General features: G+C 33.7%; 1 protein-coding gene and 1 long non-coding RNA gene across 3 annotated transcripts in view; one reads left to right on the forward strand and one right to left on the reverse strand.

The window, feature by feature from the left end:
• The window catches only part of LOC149806560 (uncharacterized), a 152,943-nt gene that overhangs the window by 24,369 nt on the left and 106,301 nt on the right, over window positions 1–22,273 (reverse strand). The gene's annotated exons all lie outside the window — the stretch shown is intronic.
• LOC149806561 (cell cycle checkpoint protein RAD17-like) overlaps window positions 1–22,273 on the forward strand; it is an 80,875-nt gene that overhangs the window by 2,448 nt on the left and 56,154 nt on the right. The window contains exons 2-4 of the mRNA XM_089954712.1: window positions 5,913–6,080; window positions 9,450–9,698; window positions 16,065–16,142. Coding sequence (XP_089810838.1) covers window positions 5,913–6,080; window positions 9,450–9,698; window positions 16,065–16,142 — 495 coding nt within the window. The remainder of the gene's footprint in view (window positions 1–5,912; window positions 6,081–9,449; window positions 9,699–16,064; window positions 16,143–22,273) is intronic.

Here is a 22,273-nt window from a genome sequence, read left to right on the forward strand (position 1 = left end):
TGCTGTCCATGATCACATTTGTCAATTAGTAAGATAAACCAAAGTCCTACACTGTAAGATGTCTGCCATTATATTGAAATTGTTTGTGTCACCATTATATTTCCTAAAAAGACAGTGTTGTATAGCATGCTCCCCAGTAAACTGACAAGGGAACTAGAAACCAAATTTTCAGGAATATCTCACACACTTAGCAGCTCATATTGACTCTTTTCCACAAATTATAATTGTTATCGGACTGTACTTACTCTGATGCCTTTTTCCTAATGAATTCAAATTCTGACACAAGCAAAAGGACATGTTTTTAAGTTTCATTGACATACATTTCAGTTGGTTTGAATGAGATGGAAGCCAGGAATTCCGAATTGTCGGTTTAAGTTGAAAGTGTTTCTTTAACAAAATAAACAAAAATATACTAATATTGAAGAAAGCGATTAGATAGCTTCATTTTATTAATGATGCTTATCATACCTTTACCTGATTTTGGCATTTCCACTGTTTTAATAGTAACAAGTTTGCCATACAACTTTGTAATATTTCTTGGTTTGGAACTCATTAATGATACTTTGCATCCCTTTAAGTTACTGATTTTGGCATTTCCTCTGTTTTAACAGTAACAAGTTTGCCATATAACTTTATAGCATTTCTTGGTTTTGGAACTAGATTTTTCACAATATTAGGCAGACATTAAAGATTAAAGTACAGTCATAATATCCTGCATTTTCCTGAAATTAGTCTGATTTTATTTCTGAAGAAAAATTTAGGAATCTGATTTAGTCAGATTTGAGGATTCCTCAACTCATTTTTCAAGAATGATCGGATGCCCAGGAGTACAGTTTGAGAACTAGAGAGTTTTTCCATCTTTTTTATTGCAGTTACCTCTCACAAACTACCGGAACTGTCAAAAATACAAGCAGATTTGAGGATTTTAATGACTCTGGAGCCAGAGGTCAACTTTGCAACAAAGCCTCCAATACATTAACCCTAAAAGGAACTGACTATAATAATAATAATAATATTATAATAATAATAATAATGACCTTACTTAAAGAGGGTAACACAATTAGCTAAAAACTAATCTACCTTGAGGCCCTCATACAAAGGAATTTATTTATTTTGTCTGCATCTCTGAAGCCACTGGATATATTGAGTTTGGAAGAAAGAAATAGAGTGGGCATTTCTAATCTCAACTGGAATACTATTCCAGAGCAGAGTTCCAGAGTATTGGAAACTTTTTTTAAAATAACTCCTTATTTGGTTTGGGAATTTTATACTGTTTGGTAGACATGGATAGCAGGTGGGGAGTATATCTAGGTAGCCTATACTGGAATAGTGATTGTAAATATTCAGGAGCACTATTATGAGATATCCTGTACATTAATTTGGCTTTTCTCAAACAGATGCAGTCTTTAATAGGTAATATTTTTAACCTACCAGCTAAATTTTCCTTGCTTTCTTTCTGGATTGATATTAGCCCAAATGCTCTTTTTTGAAGATGTTCCAGCTTTGCTATGTTTTTATCATTTGAATTACCCCATACTGTATTACAGTAGTCTAAATAGTGTTGTATGTAACTGTTATAAAATAGTTTTCTATGCCTTTCAGGGAGAAAATGTCTTATTCCACTGAGAAGCCATAAACTTGAATTGACTTTTTTACTGATATGTTTGATATGTTCAGTCCATGATAAGTTATTATCTACCAGAACACCAAGTAGTCTATCCTGACAGACCATTTGCAAATTTGTATCCTTCCATGTCATAGTTCATCACTATCAAGATTTGTCCTTCTTTGCCGTGTTGAGATGAGTAATATTTTAGTTTTACCAGTATTTACCACCATGCCATTGCATGTGCACCAGTTTTCCAGTTTGTATAGGGCATTCTGTAAAGAAATTTTGAGTTCATGCTTTGTGTTTTGGATGTCTGACAATGTTGTGTCATCTGCATAGAGATCTGTAGATGATATTGAATCTCTTAGTAAAGTGGTAGGTTATTAATAAATAAAATGAATAGTAATGGACCTAGAATTGAGCCTTGTGGTATTCCATATCTGATTGTTTTAGGTTCAGACAGAACATTATTTATGTAAACATGTTGTGTTCTCTCACTTAAGTAAGAAGTAAACCATCTAATTGTTCTTTCATCACACTGGTAGATTTTTAGTTTCTTCAAAAGGATTTCATGATCCACCATGTCAAAAGCTTTCCTGAAATCTACAAATACAGATCCTATTATTCTACCTTGGTCAAGTGCTTGAAGCCATTTATCAGTTAGGGAGATCAAGGCAGTCTCACAGGAATGTTTCTGTCTAAAGCCTGATTGATTAGGGTGTAACAGCAAGTGTTTGGTTAAATATGACATGAATGAGTCATGGACATGTTTTTCAATTAAATTTGACAAGTTTGGTAGTATTGAGATTGGTTGGTAGTTATCAGCATCATCCTTAGAACCAGATTTGTGAACAGGAGTTACTTTTGCAGTTTTCCATATTTTGGGGACAGATGAAATTGCAATACTTAAATTAATTATGAATGTTATGCTATCTACAATAGCAGAGGCAGAAGATTTAATGAGTCGTGGATCAATCTGATCAAGTCCTGTAGCTTTCTTGGTATCAAGTTCACTGAGACATTTTTTAACAAAGTTTTTTGATACTGGTGGGATAGAGAAACATACCTCCTTAGAGATTTTGCTGCTGCAGAACTTTTTCAGTTCATTAAAGTTGTTTTCTATCACTGGTTCTTTTAACTTTGTGGTAATGTTGGTGAAAAAATCAATGAAAACATTTGCAATGTCAGTGTCATATGTGACTATGGTGTCATTTACCAGAAGTGAGTGAATTTTATTTGTCCGTTTTTTTGTGCGTTCTTCCAGTGAGTTCATTGAAGCTTTCCAAATGGAGTTTGTGTTGCTCTTTTTGTTTTCAAGCAATGATTGATAATAAGTTTTTTTAGCTTTTTTAATCATACTTGTTATTATATTTCTCCATACTTTATATTGTGCATGGTTTCCCATTGCCTTGAATTGGTCTCATGTTTTCATAGCATCTAGGATTTCAGTAGTAAGCCAATTAGGTTGAATTTCAGTCTTTACTCGATGTACTTTCAGTGGTGCATGCTTAGATACTACATCCATGAATAAGTCAGTCCACACTCTCATGGCTTCATCTATGTCATCCAAATTTTGGATCATATTCCATGGAACTTTAAATAGGTCATCAAGAAATTGGTCTTCATTAAAATTTTTGAACGATCTGTAAAGTGATCGTTTTGTGTGTATTTTTCTTATTTTTCTTGCATTTAACCTTTCTTGTCAAAAAAGTAGGATAGTGGTCACTAAGACCAACAGTTGGTACATTAACACAAGCCACATTGTCTGGTAGGTTGGTATAAATGTGATCAATAAGAGTGCTCGATTTTTCTGTTACCCTTGTGGGCTCATTTACTAGCTGGTCTAGGCCTAATGATTTGATAAATTCCATCCAGTTGTTCCTTATTTGAGTATTGAGAAAGTCCTTATCTATATCTCTGAGTATATATGTTTCTTTCTCCTGTGCTAGAACATTTTCCATTTGTTTCAAGAAGTTATCATTCCAAATTACTTTGGAGGAAGGTGGCCTATAAATGAAACCAACTAGGAATGATCTTGCATTATTTTGACAAATTTCCATCCAGATAGTCTCAATTTCATGTGACTCCAAGTCAAGTCGCCTTTCTACATTTACATCTTCCCTAATCTATACAAGACACCCCCCCACCCCCCCGTGCTATCTCTCTGTCCCTATGTAATGGTTTATTGTAGCCTTGACAGTGGAATAGACCATCATTGTGGTTAGCATTTAATTTGGTTTCAGTGAGTCCTAAAACATGTATATTATTTTCCTTGGAAGACAACATTAACTTAATCTGGTCTATTTTTCCCACTATACCTTGTGCATTTAAGTGACCTATGTTAAAACCTTTTGTATTTAGTTTCATATCAATTATATGTATGTCATCATGTAATGGGGTACTCACTGAGATTGTCTCCACACTACTTTTATCATTCTTGCATCCTATTTCTATATTTAAATGTTCATATATATTAGCATCTTTAAAATCACATACAAACCCTCAAAATCCATTAACGTTTGTATCTACAGTAGTGTCCATTGAATAGTTAGAGTCAAGAGTCTCACTAAGTACATTTTGATTTGTTGTAAATGAAGCATTGGCATTCTCCTCTTTGCCAGCTTCCTAATATGTATAATACATTGATAGACAAAGTCTTTGTTTGTGTCCATACTGCTGGGTTGGGGAACACCGTCCCAAGGTCTTACAATTAAACATTGTTTTGGTTATCAATTAATCTAGGGAAAGACTGACACAGTATAAAGTGTATAGGTAACATAGACTTTGCAATATTATAGTATTGGTTCTTTTATACTGCATTGCACAAGTTACTTGTTCATAATTGGGGCCTATTTCTGAAGAAATATGTCTTCTATTTTTTGTTCAACCTTGCAGTATATTTTTCATTGTTGGAATTTTGGATATTAATGAAAAGTATTGTTAAAAATCATCACATCTGATTTTTCATTTTATAATTTCAAAGGGTATTAAATTACTGCAATCATAAAAAAAAATCATTAAGAACTTCAATGCTGGCATCTTTCTAGGATTTGTATTGATGAAACTTTCTAGGTGAAAAAAAAAAAAAAATCAGGAATACTCATTTGGAATTTGTGGATCATCTTTCGGATTGATATAATAGCCTTTTAGTTTCTCCAATCAATCTACCTATCATAAATCCTTTTTGAGTATCACTGATTATTGATGGGAGAACTTTTTTAATCCTAGCTGCAATAGCTCGCAAAACTATCTTATAGTCAGTATTTAGGAGTGATATAGGTCTTAATTTTTTTAAATGTTGTCTTTGTCTTCTTTTGGTAGGTATGTGATGACTTTTTGAGTTTGAAAAGTATATCTATAATTTATTGATCTGTATAAAACCCAAATAGTCATCCAAAAGAATTTATAGAACTCTGTTGTAAATCCATCTGAGCCAGGACTTTTCACATTTTCTGTCCATTTTTGAGATGTGCCATATTCATTAATTGTAAGTAGACCTTCAGATGACTATCTTTGTTCTTGACTAAGTTAATATTGTGATTAAAAAGTCAATTTTGAGTTTCTTTAATATTATTAACATCAAGCTGAGCAAATCTATTTTTGTATAATTCCAGACAGAACTGTTTTGAGCTTCTAAGATATCTATTTGTCACATCATCTAAAATGATTTTCTTTATTGTCTTATTGACATAATTTCCTTTTTTGAAGATTTAAAAGGTATTTTTTGCTTTTTTCTCCCAGCTGATACCATCAAGCTTTGGATCTTAATATAACACCTATGTATTTTATCCTAGTATTCCTCTTGTGCTGTTTTTTTCCTAAATTTTCCAGAGCTTTCACCTGTATGTAATCTGACAATCCCCTATGAATTTCTAATATTTCCTGTAAAAGTAACTTTTATTTGTCCCATTTCTCTGGTTTTCACAACAGAATCTATAGTTTCGGATCTTATTTTCATTTTCAAACTTTCAAGAATATTTGTTCATTACAGGAAACTGAAAGACAAAGAGAATAGTTATGTTTATTTTATTTAAAGTATTGTAAATTCAACATTGTGTGAACACAATAGTGAAAAAATTGGTCATGTCAATCAAGTGGATTTTGAGTCGAGGGCACATGATTTTTAAGAAGAAATCCACTTGTCATTGTCCTGTATCTTAACACAAATTTCTTTGACCACTGGAACTAAATGGAGTTATTGCTTATTAAGGCTTTATGCTTATTTTATATCTTCATGTCAGAAAAAGTAATTGGTCTTTTTTGTTAGTACATGTTCATGTCAAGTAAATGTTTAATGTTTCAGGCAAAGCAGCAGAGTACACTGACCAGCTTATGGACACAGACCCGTCATTCAGACATTGATGATTCTGTGATTGTACTTAGTGATGATGATGACTCGGCTTTCCAACCACCAGTCAAGAAAGTGGCTTGTGATCAAGATGTTTCAGTTTTGAAAGCTGTCAGCAGCAAGGTTACAATATTTCCTTTCCAGTATTTTCTGTTAGTGTTATTAGATGATCTGGAAAACTAGAGACCATCGTAAAAATATAGTCCTGTGTATCTGCCGATTGTATTAATGATTGCAGGTAAAGTCTTATACTAAAACTTTAAAAAAATTTATAAACATAGTGTAATAATATAATATGTAAACATCTTGGTATATGGCATATAATTATTACTTAGACTGGAGGAAACATAGTATGCAACCATTAGACATTCTATAGTAAAAGGTTACATTTTTAACAAAATTCTTTTTCATCAGTTAGATTTGAATTTTTTTTTTTTATTAACTCTTGCTATTCTTATTGAGTTACAGCACTCAAGCACAAAAATGTAGTGAAAAATGCACGTATATATTTACTCTTAATGAAGAAATTCTTGCATTTGTGTATGCTGTATACTTGCTTTGGTAGAGGTGGATGTTTTTACAATACTGTCAGAAATATACATGGGGCAGAGTAATTTTGAATGTACTCCAGTATGAGTATAAGTACTTTTGTTAAATCAGAGTATGTCAACAAGTGCTTGTGGTTTTCATAATTGGGAATATGAGTAACATTACTTTTCACAAAGTAATAAGTGCCAGTGGTGTACTTTTGACATTTAAATATTACATGGAACTCAGAAACCAAACACAACACTGTTTTGATTAAAGATACAAACATCGTGTTTCACAACATTCATTTTTTCCAAGCATGAGCGATTTCTATTAACATAGTTAGAGACATAAACAAGGCAAGCATTCATTAAATTAAGGTTCATATATGTGTATTAACAGAAATGTTAGTCATTATGTTTTTTGTTGCAAAATACTAGTTTTTTAATCGTAAATTATGCTATTACAATTATTTGTGTCAGAGTCTGAATTTCCAATCAAATTACATTTTGCACAGGTGAGCTGCAAGTTGCACACAAGTATATGTATTTTACTAAATCACTGAGATGCTTGTAATTCATTTCTGAAAGCATACCTAAATGCATTATATATCACATAATCATTTGATTATTGACTTCTCAAAAATCACATCAGTTTAGTGCTTGGATCTGCTGGAGACATTTTGAGGGAGATAATGAAATGGAAGATGATAAATGAGGATTATACCTTGATGAAAATACATGTGCTACAGAAATTCAAAGAGAGATACACAAGACATCAACTATGGAGAAATAGTATGCCTTCATAGTATTTTCTCTCTGAACTTTGGCATAGTGTATGGAGGAAAAGAAGATTATAGAACCATGTTCCAAACAGACATAATTCTGAATCAGTGTGTCTAAATACTTTAAATAAATTGTTAGATAAAATTAGAATCATTCCTTTTTTTCTGATTTTTTAAAAAATAGTATTCCTATTTAACTATTTGACATTGACTCAAAAGACTAAAGATAATATCAAATATAATGTAAATCCTAGATATGATTTCCTCAGTTTGTGTTATGTTATAATTTGATATTTCTGTTAATACTCTACAGATCTGAAAAGCAGAACAATTGAATATGTGATTATATAATCATTAGCTAATGTATATCTAATAATGTAAGGATGCATTATTGTTTAGCTAGATTAACAAACATAATTTTCAGATGGGAGAAGGTAAAGTAGAAAAAGATAAATTACAAGAATATACTTTGGGTTCTCATGCTGCAGTTTTCTAGTCCGATGTAATAACACCAATGGCCAAGAAAATGAAGAGTTTCAGTCTGGTGAAGCTAAATGATATAATATTAGTTTGGCAGGGGTTGAGTGTCTTAATTTTTACCAGATGAGTAATCCTGGATCCACATCATGTACATACTTACTTGCCTGAAGAAATACAACTTGTACTGTACATCCTAGAAAGGTAATTATTTCTGGGTTTACAGAGAGGAGTTACTTGAGAAGAGAAAAAAATGATCATCTCTGGGAATTAAGCAATTCTTAAATTATCTGTCTTCACTAAGAGTAATTTTTGGGATTTATGAACTTGATTTTCATTTATTAATAAAGAACAGGTTCATGCCTTTTTTTTTCATGTACTCCAAAATGTACTCTGGAACACAGGATGCTTTTATATTTGAAAGTAAGAGTATGAGTACAATTCCTGTAACTCCATAAAAATAAGTTGTGAGTACAAATGTCAATACTGTATCTTCATAAAAATAAGTTTATGAGCACAGATGCATGTATCGTAAGTGTACAAGGACTGAGTAAAAATATGTGTATAATTAATGTAATTCCATAAAAATAGTGTATGAGTGCCAATATGAGTAATGCAACTCTTTTAAAAACATAAGTATAAATATGAGTACTCAAACTGTTAAAAGATAAGTTTATGAGTACAAATATGAGCACGTTAATTTCATAAATATAGGTGTATTAGTACAAATATGCATTCTTAATGCCATAAAATAAAGTGAGTACTGTAACAATATTAAAAAGTATGTTTGAGTACTACTATGAGTACTTTATATATAGGTTTACTAGTACAGATATGAGTACTTAATACCATAAAATAAGGTGAGTACAGATTTGAGTACTGTAACAGTATAAAAAAAGTATGTTTGAGTACTACTATGAGTACTTTATATATAGGTTTACTAGTACAGATATGAGTACTTAATACCATAAAATAAGGTGAGTACAGATTTGAGTACTGTAACAATATTAAAAATTATGTTTGATTACAAATATGAGTAATTTAACTTAATAAATTTAGGTTTATTAGTACAGATATCAGTACTGTGGTTCCATACAAATTTTGAGTACTGGAACTGCTTAAAAATAAGGTATGCAATAAAACAAGTACTGTAGCTCCATAACATTAAGTATATGAGCACAAGTTTGAATACTGTAACCAGATAAAATAGTGTATGAATACAAATGCTAGTACTGTAACTCAAAAAATTAAGTACAGACCCTGCTTGATGTTTTGAAAAGGCTGCATGTTAAAATGTATCTTGGAATAAAAGAAAGAGAATAATCAGGCTTCCTGCCTGTCTCTCGCTGTGCATATTTTTTGAAGTTTTATAAGGATGAAACATTTAGTTTTATATTTTTGGAGTTTGATGTAGCTTTAAATATTGTCACTCAGTGCCTTGTAATATTATACTACATGTATCTAAGTTCACCAGAGCTGCAGTTTCCAAGATGTGTCCTTGCTGTCAGTCTAAGCAAACATAACATTATTATAGCTGGCAGTTTCTTTATAAATGGTGTAAACCTATAGAGCCAATTTGTAAGGACAGAATGAAAGGTTTCTCAGTTCATATAGCTGTGAACCCAATAAATTCAATAGGTTTGACTAATCAGATTCCTGGACATTATATTGAAATAAAGGAAAATGATTAATTTTTATTCCAGAAAGCCATTCAGTGGGTATCTTCTTCTTTTGATGACTTTGAAAAGGATGTTGACAGACGACACAATAAACCTGGCAGTGCATCTGCTTCTTCTGTAAACAAAAAGTCAACATTCAAGTCCTCACAGTCTCAACCAGAAAAAAATTTGAGGGAGGAAAAAGTATCCAATTCATATTTTCCCAGCTTGAATCACTATAAGCAGAAGGCTAATACAGATCTTTGGTCAGATAAATTTGCTCCAAATGCCCAGGTAGGTACTAGATTGCAAACATACAGACCAGAATGTACATATGTGATGATTTCTGTGTGCCAGAGTGTGAGGTAACACAGTTGCTTCTTTGGACCAATTTTACAGGCTTTAAGAAGTTACAAAGATTGCATGGTGCATGCACAAAATAATTTTAGCAATGAAATTTATTTGTTTTGTATAGTTTTTTCACCATCACTTAAAACATAATTTATTAAGAAAACATTTGCTACACATTTTCATTTAGTCCTTTGATTTATGCAGTTTTCACTAATTACAGAAAGAAATGAGTTGGAAGAAACTTTGCATACAAAAATATATATTTTATAAAGAGAAATTAGACTTATTGAGTGATACTGTGACCATGCCCAATTTTAATTTATATTTAATCTCAATCTGAAGTGTCACTGCCATGGTAGAAGCAGACATACAGACAGACAAACACATACACCCATACATTTGTTGCTCTGCTGGAGATATGATTGATGAACCTTGGATCTCTGAGATGGAAAATTAAAATTTTCAGATGGGGTATTACATTGATACATTAATTGAACCTTAACCAGTTAAACACACTTTACAGTGTCTCATGTACAGAGTGTAAACTGATAGGAATTACAGCATGTTCAAAGCTTCTGTTTTATTTTTTTCAATCTATTGAAACTTACATGTTACGCTTGGTGACACAAATGAATTTCCTGCATGCTTTTGCATGATCTCTGGCTATTATATGTAACACCTTCATTATTTTGTCATTCTCTGCAATTTCCTTCAGTAACCAGTACCAATCAGGTCAGACGCAAAGTATAAAATTTATGTATAATTGGCATTAAAATAGCTTACATGCAAAATTGTGAGACAATGAGAACAGTCAAGAAAGAAAGCAAGGTTCATATGTTTGTGAATGTAACATGTGGGCATGTGTGTTGCATAAAGTTTGATTGAAGGTGGTATTATTATTTTTCAGTATCAAATCTTGGAATAGAAGAATATGGTATTTCATGTTTAAAGCATTTTAATGAAAAGTTGGGAATGTGAGGCAATTTATTTACATTTTCAGTTTGCATATACTTTTCTTCAGCTTACTAAATATACTTGATTTTCTGTAGGATGGAGCTGTAAATCGAGTACAAAGTTTGGTAAATGGTTACTGCTGAAACTTGAACTGTCATTGGTTATTTGGGTAATTGTTACACCTTGAGGGGGGGCCCCGAGTGGCCGAGTGGCCTAAAGCGCTCTTCGTTACGGATCACTGCCATCTCACCTCTGTCTGCGGCGGTTCGAGTCTAGGATTCAGCCAATGTGGGTATGTGAGAAAGCTTGCCAGTAGCTTCTCGTGGGTCGGTGGTTCTTTCTGGGGTTTTCCCGGGTTCTTCCTCCACCATTAATACTGGCCGCCATGTATAGCCTATCGTGTGCTGGAAAATGGTGTTAAACCCCACAACAACAACAACAACAACACCTTGAGGGATTTAGTTTAATAAAAACATGTTTGGAAATTTAGGGCTTTGTGCAGTTGTCTGCGAAGTGGCTTGAAGTCATTTATGTCTGCTAGTGTAATATATTTTTAGGGTTATATATATGATGTAAGGGGACAATATTTCTTTCAAAGAAAATGCAGCAAGTTGTAATTTTTGCAATTAATCAAAATACTGTTAGTTTATGAAGAAAAATATCACTGGATGGTTTGAATTAGGCTTTAATAGATAATGAGTAACAGGAGTCGAATTCAGAATGGAAGATTTACAGAGTGCAGTCCTTTCTCTGGTACACTAGATATAATGAATATATCAGCAAGGCTTGAAAATATTGTTGATGGATGGCAGGTCCGAGTTGTTGTGAGGAACATCAAATTTAGCTACATGTATGTGTTTTAATAAATTAATGAAGCAGCTATTTTTAAACAGTGCAGTTCCTGAATAAAATGTCCAGTAGTCTTAAATCAATTTTGTTTTCACTCTGACAGGACTCTAATACATCAAACTAAACTTAAATCAATATGTTTAACAAGAAACACATTTGCATATTGTATATTGTAGTCTGGCCATTCAGAATAAGTTTCCAGATTCTACAAATCAAAACTATGAGACTGTAGATGAATACTTTTAATTTCCACTTTTTGGAAAAGTGGCAGGGCTGATGGACTTCTGACAAGTATATATCCTTAGGTCAGCTTTGGAAAACTGTAGGTCCCAGACCTTATACCACTGCTATTTTCAAGCTCTGATCAGTACTAGTAAAATTCTATCATGAGCCTTAGATGTTTGTTACAGTGTAATACACAGATGAGCTTTCAGACATGCTCATTTTTCCTTCATGTATGTTGTCCAATCATACTACATTGGGAGTACAGCCACTACCTTTTAAACCCTGCCATCTCAGCCTGAAAAAGATATTTACCATGTCTTCTCAGCATAGGCATGTTTTATTAACAAAGTGCTAAAAGTTGACTGGTGTTGAGATGGAAGTTGGACAAGAATAGATCTCATGGATAGAGGAATTATCACCAAACCTGGTCGATGGGCAGTTACTGGTTTCGCTTATGCCTAGTCAGCACACTTTAATAAGAGGCAGTTTGCTTTTTCATGCTCCATCTATCAGTAAAATCATAATTAAATTAGTCCTATCTTTTCGTTGTTACTTTTTCATGAAAACCTTTAAGTTTATGTGCAGAAAAATTTGGATGAGAATATTTGTCTTACATGGTGTCATAATGTGTGGACATCATGAGGTGTCATCATGTGCAGTATAACAAAATCATGTGTGTTTATTAATGTAAGTAACACAATAATCATGGGATCAGTACAGATTTAGTTAGTTTAACTTGTGTCATTTTATTCTAAACTGTTGAAAACATCATGATTCCTGTAATCCAGAAAAAAAGGTTGGCAAAGTGCATTGGATGTTTGGGTAGACAAGAGGAGCTTATGTGATGACCTTTCATCCAGCATCCATTATTGCAAGTTTGTTATCGCTACATCTCCTAAACTGCAGGGAAAATTGCCAACCAACTTTACTGACAAACCCAGTTGAGAATAAGTTATCTTTTCATATAAGCTTATAGAAAATTACTGGAAATTTAAATCTGATAAATATAGAAAATAATATGTTTTCTTTGTGATGTTTAATATATTTACACAAAAAAGTAGTCTATAGGTTCAGCATTTTCCAATACCATCACCTTACATGAACACATGTGCCAACATTCACATAAACACAACCGGCAGATATTAAATATATATATCAGGTATATAGCAAGTTTCCATCTTTATAACGCATTAGATAGTGGAACATTTTCTTTATTTTCCTTATTTATGCTGTATTTACTGCTGTCAATAGTTTCACTAGGTTGGGGGTTGGTTTTCATTTCAACATTTTACCTTCAGATCTAAATCACATTTGCACACTATTGCAGCTACTGGAATAATATCTTTTTTTGCTTTATATATGGAGTGAAATGCAAGTTCAAAGATACATATGCAAAGTAGTCTAATGGACTTACTCACAGTAGTCTTCATAGAATTTAACATGGCTTTACCCTAGCTATTCTCAGCCGGCAGTGTAATCTGTGAAATGGTCCCTGCTTATTTATGATCATCTTTTGTTTCAATTTCCTTTATGACAATTATTATATGAACTGTCATGAGGATAGTTTTACATGGGCTCTAAGCATAACTGTTTACTGTTTATACAGACAACATGCTAGGGCATCATTTATGGTGGTCAGAAAAATGTATCTCTATCTCTCAGTTTGAAAACAAAATTGTAAGATTACTGGAAATCATCTTTTTTTTCTAAATACGACACAAATGTCAGGGGTTTGAATTAAAAATCAAGTTTTTCTTGTGACCATTCTTGTTATGGCAGGAAAGGAAGGTCATATTGCATACATGCCAACCATTATGCTTTTGGCATAATCATTATGCTGTTTTCTCTCACTAAATTATGCCTTTTGCGTAAACGTATTTGGATTATGTGTTTCAGTATGTCCCCCTCCCCAAAAAATTGATAATTTGTTTCTCATTTTTATTACATACCATTAATCTTTCAGACCATATTCTAGAAAAGACATCTTCTACATAACTCTGACATAAGAGTACGCTTGTCCATAGCCTTGCATGCACTTTCCTATCAGTATTATATTATATTTATAGCAGCTGCCCTATTTCCAAGAAACATGCTGTTTTGACCTTGGTTTCTATTTATAGCAGCTGTATGGCTTAGTTAGGAGAGAAAAGACTGGTTTTCTAACTTTTAATATTTGCTTGCAGATTTTTTGTTCTAATTAATATCTGGTACAGAACCAGTCTATAGGTATTTGGCGCTACAAGTCAAGTCAGATTTATTCTATTAGATGCGTGTGTTAGAGCAAAAATGTTTTTCAGATAATTTCACAGATGGATTAGAAAAATACAAAGAAATGATTCAAAGATGAATACAAGAATTACACAATGCAGTGTTCCATTCTACGGCAGCTTCATGCCCACTGCAGGCTGTGTGGAAAGGATTTTAATATTGGTCATGACGGTAAAACAAAGAAACCGTGAATTAGCTCGTTTTACTAACTCCAATATTAAGGTAACTTGTAACTTCTTTTTTACAGCAGAACCAATAAATGCAGCGGCGTTGTTTACCAAGTTCTTCATAGAACACAGACTATCCCTAGCAGTAGAAGACTGTGTTGGTCCTTTGTTTAAACGGATGTTTCCTGATTCCAAAATTGCAGAAAATATGCATGTGCAAGAACAAAATCATCTAATATTGTTAGGTGTTTAGCAGAAGATAATTCGCTTAAAATTTGCAGAAGCCATGAAAATTGGGCCGTTTAGTATTGCAACAGACAGGAACATTGATTATGATGACAAAAAGTTGTACCCAGTCTGTGTAAGAGACTTTGACAACGAAAAGGGCAACATCAGAGTGATTTTCTTTCATTACCAGAATCAACAGTAGATTCCACTGGAGAAAACATTTTTTATTTGCTTAATAATGCTTTGAATAAACATAAGTTGGCAGAACTGTATGGGGTTTTCAGCTGATAATGCATCAGTGATGACTGGAATTCATAAATGAGTTGAATTCTATATTTGGAAAAATTTCTCCATCAATGTACATATCAGGTTTTCCCTGTCATACGATGCACCTTGCTGCAGGAAAGGCTGATGATAAATTAGAAGGAGAACCCCTGAAGTACCAAGTTGGCATTCTACCTGACATTGTACTTCATGTGGATAGAGTTGATATGCAATGGCACCTTATTTCCCAGCTAAAAGGAAGATATATATTTCCTCTTCTTTGTCAAGTTATGAAAGGAATATTGGTTCTTTACCATACTAATGCTGACTGAGAGAAATTGTTCAGTATTGTTAATAAAAATAAAACTGAATTCAGATCCAGGCTCTGTAACCCAGCACTTGGTTCTTTACTGGTGTACAAAACATAATCTCAGCTGGTACAAAGTGTTTTGAAATGCAATATGAGAGACTGTTGCTTTTTAAAACTCAAAGCATTATATATGAAAATTTGAAGCAGTAAATGATGTCAGAAGACCAGAAGGGGTAAATAAATCATTTCGTACATATTGAATTTTAGTATATTATATGTGGATTACTCTTTTTCTGCTTGGACTACTCTTTTTGTCCACTTGAATTTTACTTTTTCCTTGCCAGGGGTTGGCATGTATAATGTTGACATGCAAGTTGTGACTAAACGACTTATTATGTTTACTTGGTCCTAAAATTGAAATGTTGCTGATCCTAAATCAAGACATGGCCTTTATTTGTTCCATCTTGAAAATCTTGTTATCACTACTGCTCCTGAACAGATGGACATGTTGACATATGGTTTTCTTTCAATGATTTATTATGAATTATAGTTGGTCCTGGATGAAAATATTGCATATATTACATCCAGTATTGCTGCCATGGTGGCCATTTGGAAAATCTTCTTATTGCTGTTCCTCCTGAATATAATAACATGGGCTTTTTGCTTAAAGACTTTTCATGATGTTTGGTTGGTCCTTGGTGAAAATGTTGACGATCTGACCCCAATTATGGCCACCACAGAGAATATCTTGAAATCTTTTTATTGCTACTCCTACTGAATGGATGCTCATATCAGCATTGGGTTTTCTAGTTGGTCCTAAACATCCTGTATGGCCATCAGTTGGTTTGAAGATGAATGGTCTCATCTTTAATTCATGGAAATTCTTTTCAGCCCTTAGAACATCAGCCATTTGAGGGATTCTTATTTAAAGTTACTTTTAATTGACAATTGTTTTCTTACTCTCATGAATGTGAATTGTTACAAAATAATCTTCATGGTATCTTTTGAATGTCTTTACTTAAAAATCATTTAATTTGCTTTCAGTCTGCACTGGCTGTGCACAAAAAGAAGATTGCAGAGGTTGAAGCTTGGATGAAGCAGCAACTTAAAGCAAATACAAAGGTATTTGGTCCAGGGATTTTTTTTTATAGCTTTAATTAGTTGCCAATTATATATTCTAAAACTTTGAGATTACAACATATACTGACATATAAGTGGAGTCCAACTGATCTCCTGTTATACAGTGCACCATAAGGTTAGGATCTGTGTTGTTTGTTCCACTGATCACTCATAACAAACTGTATGGACACAATGCTTGTGCATTATGTAATGGCAGATCTGGATCCATGAAGTTTTACACAAGTACATGCAGTAAGCATTTTTCCTCCCTTGAAAATATGCTGCACTACATTATTTTACTCGGAAATTAGCCTCCCAGGAAAATAAGTAGCGTAATATATTTCATTGCCATCTTGTATGGTGAGAGTGAAACTTTGATCTTTATAGATTTTTTTAACTAGCTTAGATAACATTATATTGTGCACCAATTACAGTTTTATAAAAAATTCTTTGTCGGTTCAGAATTTAATAGTTTTAAATTTTATACTTTTTTTTACATCAATAAATACAGATAATTTAAATCAGAAATTATTTTTGTATCAGACATTTACATTTGCTTTTTCATATAGACCTACCTCAAAACTAAGCCCTTTTAAACTATAATCTGATGACAAATAGTCAATTATTAATATAATGCATGATTTATTTTTTAATTTTAGGTATGCTTATGTTGTGCTATTTGTAGTAATGAGAATCATATACAGTTCTAAATGAACTGTGCCCTGGACATTTTAATTTTTAAAACAATTTGCCTGTATATTTGTAAATACCAATCTCATGATAGAGCATTATGGCTCTGGAGTCTGACTGGAGATGTCATTTAAGTGAAGTAGTCACCCTTCTTGGTTGGATTTCACTTCATCTTGCCAGTAAAGCAAAGTTAAATTCACTTTGCCACAAATCAGCACATACTACCCTTCCCCATCCCCACCTGCTTTTCTTTAATTACCGCTCCCGTGGCTTAGTGGTTAGAGCATCCACCTTGGATGCGGGAGGTCATGGGTTTAATCCTCAACCGAGTCATACCAAGCACTTATAAAAATGGTACTAACAGCTGCCTTGCTTGGCACTCAGCATTAAGAGGTAGTGTTAGGACTGGTCGGCCTGGTGTCAGGATAATGTGACTGGGTGGGACATCATGCTCAATGTCTGCAGCATGATGGCCCAGTACTAGACATCACTATAAACTGTTATAGTGCAGACATCATAGCAATATGACTGAAAAATTGTTAAAGCTACATTAAAAAGCCAAATTACACACACACACACACACTTTTTTTAATTGAAACCATTGATATTCAGACAGAAGTAGTAACTGTTCATCATTGTTAGTTATAAACCTATGTTTATTTGTGTACAGTGGTGGAAAAATACTTAAATTCAACTTTTATGCTGATTTAAAAAACTTCTTGCACCATCCAATATGTAGTGAATTATGATACAGATGTGGAAATTTTAAAAGTGAGCGAATGTTTTTTCAAGCCCAGTATGTAATACTGTATCTTTAGTAAAGTTTTGATACTGTACAGATGAATTATCCAGTATTTCACATGAAAACATAGTATGATGAGAAGATTTGCTGATGACAATTTTAGCCACTTGTTTTCAGTGAGAGGTACCTATTTTCAGGGTTGCCTTCTGATCTTCAAATGAAGTTATGCATTTTCTTTTTTCTTCTCAGATTCAGGATAAGTTTTCAAAAATATTTTCATAAAGTATGATCTGTGTTTTATATTGTTAATACTGTTGAACTTGCAAAGCCAGCAACAGACGATTTGGTACAAAAGTAATTTTCTATTAAAAAATCGTACCTCTCACTTAGCTCTGTTATCTCATGACTTAACCCTATTTAGACAGGAGAGAGACATCACTTCACCCGAGAGTTTAAATCCAGCATGATCCCTGCTAATTATATTGGAGACTAATTCTGTTTAGCATAATTTTGGTAATTCCAACAAAAAATGTGTGTTTCTGGTCAGCTGACTGTCCCTGCTTCACATTGCCAACCCTAGCACTTTCCCAAAATTGCATTATATATATATATATATATATATATTTTTAAAGCAACCAACCTGCTAAGTTAAATAAAAAAGTGCAATAGGAAACACATTTTTATTTGGCCTTAGGGTTGTTCTGTCTTGTTTCTCATATTAGAGAGCTTTGAATTATTGACAGTGCTATACATTAACACCAGTCAGTAGACCATCTGTAATTGATCATTATGAGCAGATGGGGGTATATACAGATCAAAATGCATTTCTGTATTAATAGGACTATCCAAAAGTGGCCTTTATGAACAAATAATCTTTAATGCATGTGGACGCTAGAGTAAGTTTACTGTATTTTCACTTAAAGTTACTTTGAAGTAGCATCAGATATCTCCATTTTAACATGATTTGTAGATGTCATCCCAGTGTATAACTTGTAAACAATTGTAAAAGTGGATGCACCAAATGGAACATCAGATGTGGGAGGTCACAGGTTCGAACCGCATCAGAGTCATAACAAAGACTTATAAAAATGGTACTAACAGCTCCTTACTTGGCACTTGGCATTAAGAGGTTAGTTTTACGACTGGTCGATCTGGAATCAGGATAATGTGACTGGGTGGGACATGATGACCCAGTGCTAGACATCACTATAAACTGTCACACTGCAGAAATCATAGCAATATGACTGAAAAATTGTTACAGCTATATTAAAATCCCAAACACCCCCACCCCCTGGAACATCTATGTATCCTAATATGCCAAGAATTTGATTTATGTTGTTGATTTTAAAATAAACTGTATTGCAAATGAAAGACACATATTTAGTTTTGAGTCATTTAAAGAACTTGTTTGATGTGGCCTTAGATCCTCAATATATTCTGATGCCATATCAACTGTGCATGATGGGAAATCCTTTGAGGAATGCTCAAGAAAGTGGCAGCTTGTAAGTTGATCATGGATTAGTTGAATTTTCTGTCTACCAGGATTTTTGTCTTCGGTCAGGACACTGAATTTTTGTCATTGATAACTTGGAGACTAAATACTTTGGATGTATCTCTTAGGAACTCTATCTCAATGGAAAGAATTGAAGTTTGTCAGGAAATTGAGTATTCTGATTTAGAATCATCGATGTCTCATATTTACATGTGATGAACCCCCAGAATATTAGGAAAGATCTGAGTCAAAATTTCAGAGGTTACATTGTCAGCATTACAGACGGTTATAATAGAATCACACCAAACGAGTTAAGCTGTACAGCATTTGGGGGAGGGGAATGAGGAAAATAATTATTTTAAATTAAGTAGTTGATTGAAATTTAGTACTTCAGGTGTGTAACACAGTCTCCCAGGGCTATATGCAGTCACAGAAGGCCAGTATTGTGAAACTGATTTTGAATTTGCAGCATCAAACGCCATCAGAAAAATTTAATGAAAAGCAAGATGCAGTAATTTTTGCAAATGGTTGTGAGCAATATTACTAACTATGGGTTGAGGATAATGCAACCTATGACTCCAGATAAATGTGTAAAATTCTAACAGGTTTGTGCAGAAATCATGCAGTCAGATGTGAACAAAAAAAAAAACTCCAAGAAAATGAATAGTTTACTGTAATGAGAAATTATAGTACCCAAGGCTTGAGTGCATTAGAAACTAATGATGCATGGGAGGGTGCCATGCAACAGTTTAATTCTAGAAATGTTGTTCAACTCAGTAGAGGGAGTGCCACTACATAAGTGTTATTTGAAGCCTCATCAAAATTTCTTGGCAAGCAATGTGTAAGTTTGAAAACAGTGATTGATGTTACAAGTGTTTAAAATAAAAGCACATGACGTAAGATGCTCATGATGCAATACTGTAGCATGTAATAATTGTAACTTTTTTCTTTTCTTTTCTAAGAACAGCTTATATAGTTAGATTCTACTTAGATAACTATTCAGATTTTCATAAAAGTGTACAAAACCTGATGACCTTTATAGAGTGGAGGCAGTTATAGCACCTGATGAATACTGTGCTTTGAATCTGCTAATTATATTCCAAAAGTGCAGGTTATTCTAATTAAAATGGAAAAATACTGGGTGAGAAAAATAAACTATGTCTGTTTTTGTACCAAGACAATGAAATCCCAGTTTCAGGGTTACATTTTTGTTTAACCCTGGGCAGAGCCTTGTGGGGGAGACAAATAATGTAACCCCTTAACTGGGATTTTCTTGTCTCAGTGCAAACCCCAACATGGATTCTCTTAATCCATTATTGTGCAGATTTGCCTACAAATGCTGAGCAGACATATCAACCTGCATATGATTTCTTTTCAACTACTTTCAGCAAAGTCAGAGAAATCAGTCTATCTACAATGGCTGCAGAACAAAATAAAAAAAGTAAACTGCCAAGACTGGAAGTGAAACTTTGTTTTTGCAGGGCATTGTACTTCACACTGAGCAAAGTAGTGTCTAGATCATAGAACTGTGGACAGAATTTGAAAAAGTAAGAAAAGAAGTAATTGAATGGCTTCAGTCTTAAATCAGAAGGAGAGTTCTTGTTGCCAGCACCTTAGTTGTAAGAAGTTTCCAAGTACTTCGACTTAGAAGCCTGTTGTTCCTTTTACAGCTTGACCAAGCTGTGGTATTGATGGGATCATTGTCCTCATACAGCACTGTTGAAGTCAAAGAAGGTCTGGAGATCAGGCAGCCAATAACACCTAATTGATGGGAATGCCAGTTTGGTGTTTTATTCACACTGGCATTACATATTGTCTTGGAACAAAAGTATCCCAGAGATAAAAAAACACTTTAGAGTTTTGAAGGATGACATGGAGCAACCTTAAAGATTTATTTCCTAACTTGTTGAATCTTGCCATGCACTTGCCTCTCCAGACTGCAGGTTGTGAGCAGGGTTTCTCTGTACAGAAATAACATTCAGACTTCAATCAGAAACTGGTTAAATTCCAAGAATGTTAAGAGAATAATGCTGATACTGCTTTTAGTTTCATTATAGCTCTGGACACATGGAAGAAATGGTGTGTGTTCAGGTGGTAAAGGTAAGATTTATACCACACTTTAATTTTTCTGACTCCTTGCCTATATGGAAATCAAGAGTGGAGCTCCCCATCACAACTTAATTCCTGGCAGTGGGTCCTCCACTTTACAAGCTACTTCCTGACAGTGGTGTTCTCCATTATAAGCTACAGAGATGCTCCCAGAGTGTGTGTTTGCATAATCCATGCAAAATTTGCATGAATTTGTGTACTTGGAAAGCAGTGATGCATGAAATTTAGTTTTAAGTTGCAGATATGAAAATCTGCTCCGTGCAGTATAAAATAGTATTCAGCCATTCACCCTATAGTATTTGTTGTGTCAAAAGTCAAGCTGGTAGAAACATTGTACTACTTGTAATAATGTGTATTTTTTATTCCCAGCAGGGTTCATCTTTAGATGATGTTTTCATTTGGCAAATATGCTGGCTGATCATATTGATTAACTCATTCAGTCCTGGAGGTTTTTGTCATTTTTGCCTGAAATGCGAGTAGGAAAGACATTTTGGGGGCTATTTCTGAATACATTCTAACACATCAACTTTCAACAGATTTTCCATTAGCCTAAAGCCTAGTTGTATTAGAAACATCATTTTCCATTGATTATTTTGCTTGCACATGAGCAGAAGGGTAAAAGTTGGAGTTCTTTTTTTGTGTGTGTGTGCTTAATGGACCCATCATTTTCATATGGAGACCACTCTTTATTCCAAATGTCCACCATGTCCTAGTTTTTGCAAAGGTTCACCAATCTGTGTGCAGTTCAGACTGGTCTGCCTTAGATCTGAGGTCAAAAGGTCTAAACTCCGGACACAAAATCGGAATCCGACCATGAGCAAATTTTGGGTGGAAGAAACAGGTCCAAAAAATTAGGTTTTTCCCTCTGTATTTTGTACTGCAACTAGAATGTGCAGATTATTTGGTATTATTGTAGAGCTATATCTGTCTGCTTTTTTTGTAATACCACCCACTTTGGTGTATCTTAAATGACCTTGATAATGCAGAGCTCAGAAGTAGGGTACAGCCTCGTCATGCCTACAGACTGGATTGGGGCTGAATGAGTTAAGGCAATTTATTTTTACAAAGTTTGGAAGTATATCAGATTATGGGAGTTGTGAA

Source organism: Sinohyriopsis cumingii, chromosome 1 (assembly GCF_028554795.1).
Source record: "Sinohyriopsis cumingii isolate HCF-2022 chromosome 1, ASM2855479v2, whole genome shotgun sequence".
Classification (NCBI taxonomy): domain Eukaryota; kingdom Metazoa; phylum Mollusca; class Bivalvia; order Unionida; family Unionidae; genus Sinohyriopsis; species Sinohyriopsis cumingii.